Source organism: Miniopterus natalensis, chromosome 4 (assembly GCF_054644295.1).
Source record: "Miniopterus natalensis isolate mMinNat1 chromosome 4, mMinNat1.hap1, whole genome shotgun sequence".
Lineage (NCBI taxonomy): Eukaryota > Metazoa > Chordata > Mammalia > Chiroptera > Miniopteridae > Miniopterus > Miniopterus natalensis.
The window spans coordinates 70,492,768-70,495,421 of record NC_142084.1 but is presented as its reverse complement, the minus strand read 5'-3'; the positions used below and the strand labels follow the sequence as shown (position 1 = coordinate 70,495,421).

Genomic DNA, 2,654 nt, shown 5'->3' with positions numbered 1-2,654 from the left:
TCAGCACCCCCCATGAGGTCTTCTCTTTGATCTGAAACCAGTTCTGCCAAGGACCTTGACCAAAGCCACTCGAACTTCTTTGTTCCTCAGACTATAGATGAGGGGGTTGAGTGTGGGGGTGACGAGACTGTAGAAGAGAGAGACCACGTTGTCCTGCTGTGGGGTGTGGTACGTTCCCGGCACCATGTACATAAACACAGCTGCTCCATAAAAAAGCCCCACCACAGTGATGTGCGAGGAGCAGGTGGTGAAGGCCTTGTGTCGGGCCTCAGCTGAGTGCATGCGGAGAACAGCCCCCAACACGTGGCTATAAGAGGTGGCAATGAGGGACAGGGGGAGCAGCAAGATCAGCACCCCCGAGATGGACAGCGCCAACTCATACACAGAGGTGTCGGCACAAGAGAGCTTCAGCAGAGCAGGCAGCTCGCAGAAGAAGTGGTCCACGGCCCGTGAGGCACAGTAAGGGAAATGCAGGGTGATGGAGGTCTGGATGGAGGCCACAAGCACACCTGACAACCAGGAGGTGCCCACCATGAGCAGGCAGACCTGACGTCTCATGAGCACAGGATAACGCAGGGGGTGGCACACGGCCACGTAGCGGTCATAAGACATAAGGGATAGCAGGACACCCTCAGAGACACCCAGCAGCATCAGGAAGAACATTTGAGTTGCACAGCCCCCAAAGGAGATGGAACCCTCTCCCTGGAGGAAGTCAGCTGCCATCTTGGGGATGGTGACCAGTGGAAAGCCAACATCCAACAGGGAGAGTTGGCTGAGCAGAAAGTACATGGGTGTGTGGAGTCTGGAGTTTGTGTGGATCAGGAAGAGCAGGGTGGCATTTCCCAGAAGGCCCATGGTGAATGTGATGGCCGTAAGGAAGAATAGGACCAGATGTGGCCCTGAGTGGCTGAAGAGCCCCATGAGAGTGAAGTCCGAGGTCATTGATTGATTTGATACCCCCATCCTCTGGGAGGCATCATTCGTATGCAGAAAATAACTGGGTATTTGTTCTCGAGAAGTCTCAGTGGGGGATATTTTCACCTTACATGCCAACTGCAGTTGTTTGATAGTGGATGTGGAGTCTCTTGAGAAAGATAATGGGGTACATTCAGTCTCAGAAGGAAAAAAAAAATACCATGATTGATTAATTATGCCTGATTTAGTCAGGAGATGCCTCCAGCAAAATGATTCCCTGCTCTTGCCATTTCTTTGTAAAAGTCTTGCCTTCACCCTCCAGGCAAGCACTACTCACCAATACTTGCAGTTAAACTCTCTGTTCCCAAGTTAGAGAGTACAAGTCAGCCCCAGTGGAATATTGGAATACACCCCATTCCAGGTACCCTTGGGACAAAGACAACGTAGGATTCTGAATAGACTAGAATATGAAGTAGAGAGGTTTTGTCAAAATTATAGAGGGTGAGCCCTGGCTGGTGTTGCTTACTGGTTAGAGCATCAGCCTACAAAGGGTCTCAGGTTCAATCCCTGGTCAAGGGCACATACCTGGGTTGCGAGTTCAATTCCTGGCTCAGCTGAGATGCATGCAGGAGGCAACCAATCGATGTGTCTCTCTCACATCTCTCTCTCTCTGTCTCTTTCTCTCCCTCCCCCCCTTCTGCTCTCTCTAAAAATCAGTGGAAAAAATATACTGAGGTGAGGATTAACAACAACAGAAATGATAGGATGGATCAAAAAATCAAGTCCAAACTATGGGGAAATTCTCATTTCCAAATTCATTGGGAGGTCCAGTGTCTGGAAAGAGCAATAGGTGGGATGACATTTAGAATGTGGACCCAAGGCATCTATACTGTAAAGGGACATATGAGTGACAGAGGTTGGAACCAAATAGCCTGGAGTGGTGGGTGACAAGTTGTCCGAAATATCAGACATCATCTTGAGTCTTCATAAGGTAAAAATGGGGAACATTATGCTCTGTGTATTAAGTACCAAACAAAAATTTGCTGAATGAATGAAGTGGGCAAAGAAGATGGAGGACCAGGAGGGACTGTCCCCCCACCTAACTAAGGATACTTAGACCCGACCTTCTTACCTTCAACATCACCTTGCAGGGAAATTCAGATCATCCTGGAATATTGTTCGCACACATCACATCCAACACGGAGAATTTCTGGGCCAAAATGACATCTGTTGCCATCATCAATGGGAAAGAACAGAGACATGTATAGAGAAGTACAGAGAAGCCAGCATTTTAAGACCAGGAAGGTCTGACCTTGCATAGGTCCTTGCAAAAGTCTCCTTTACCAGATGTCCACAGGCAGTGGGATGCTTAGAGATCAGGAAGGGTCAGTGTTAGTGTGAGTCTACTCAAGACCCTCTGGTGCCCAAATCACTGACTATACTTACCTTAGACTTCCACCTCTTCCGACTTGTTTCCTTCTAACCATGAAGCTTGGTCAAGGGTTTTTCCCTTGCCTAACTGCTGACTGACCCCTTCTCTCCATCTCTACCTTCCTGTTTTGCCCATGTGAATGCCCCACTAAAGCTGGCACTTAAGCCCTTCTTAAATTACTGCCTATTCTAATTTTTCCATCACGCAAAGGCCCTTTATTATCCTGTCTCCAACTATTCATTTATTTATTCAATGAAAATTAATTCAGCTCCTCCTAAGTGCCGATCACTGAAGAAGTCATAAGCTA

At 48.0% G+C, this 2,654-nt stretch overlaps 1 protein-coding gene across 1 annotated transcript; it reads right to left on the bottom strand.

The window, feature by feature from the left end:
* Positions 1–963, bottom strand: LOC107534282 (olfactory receptor 2Z1). The gene has a single exon (XM_016209314.2). The coding sequence runs from the start codon at positions 961–963 to the stop codon at positions 1–3; it is 963 nt and encodes a 320-aa protein (XP_016064800.2).
* Between the last annotated feature and the right edge of the window lie 1,691 nt (positions 964–2,654).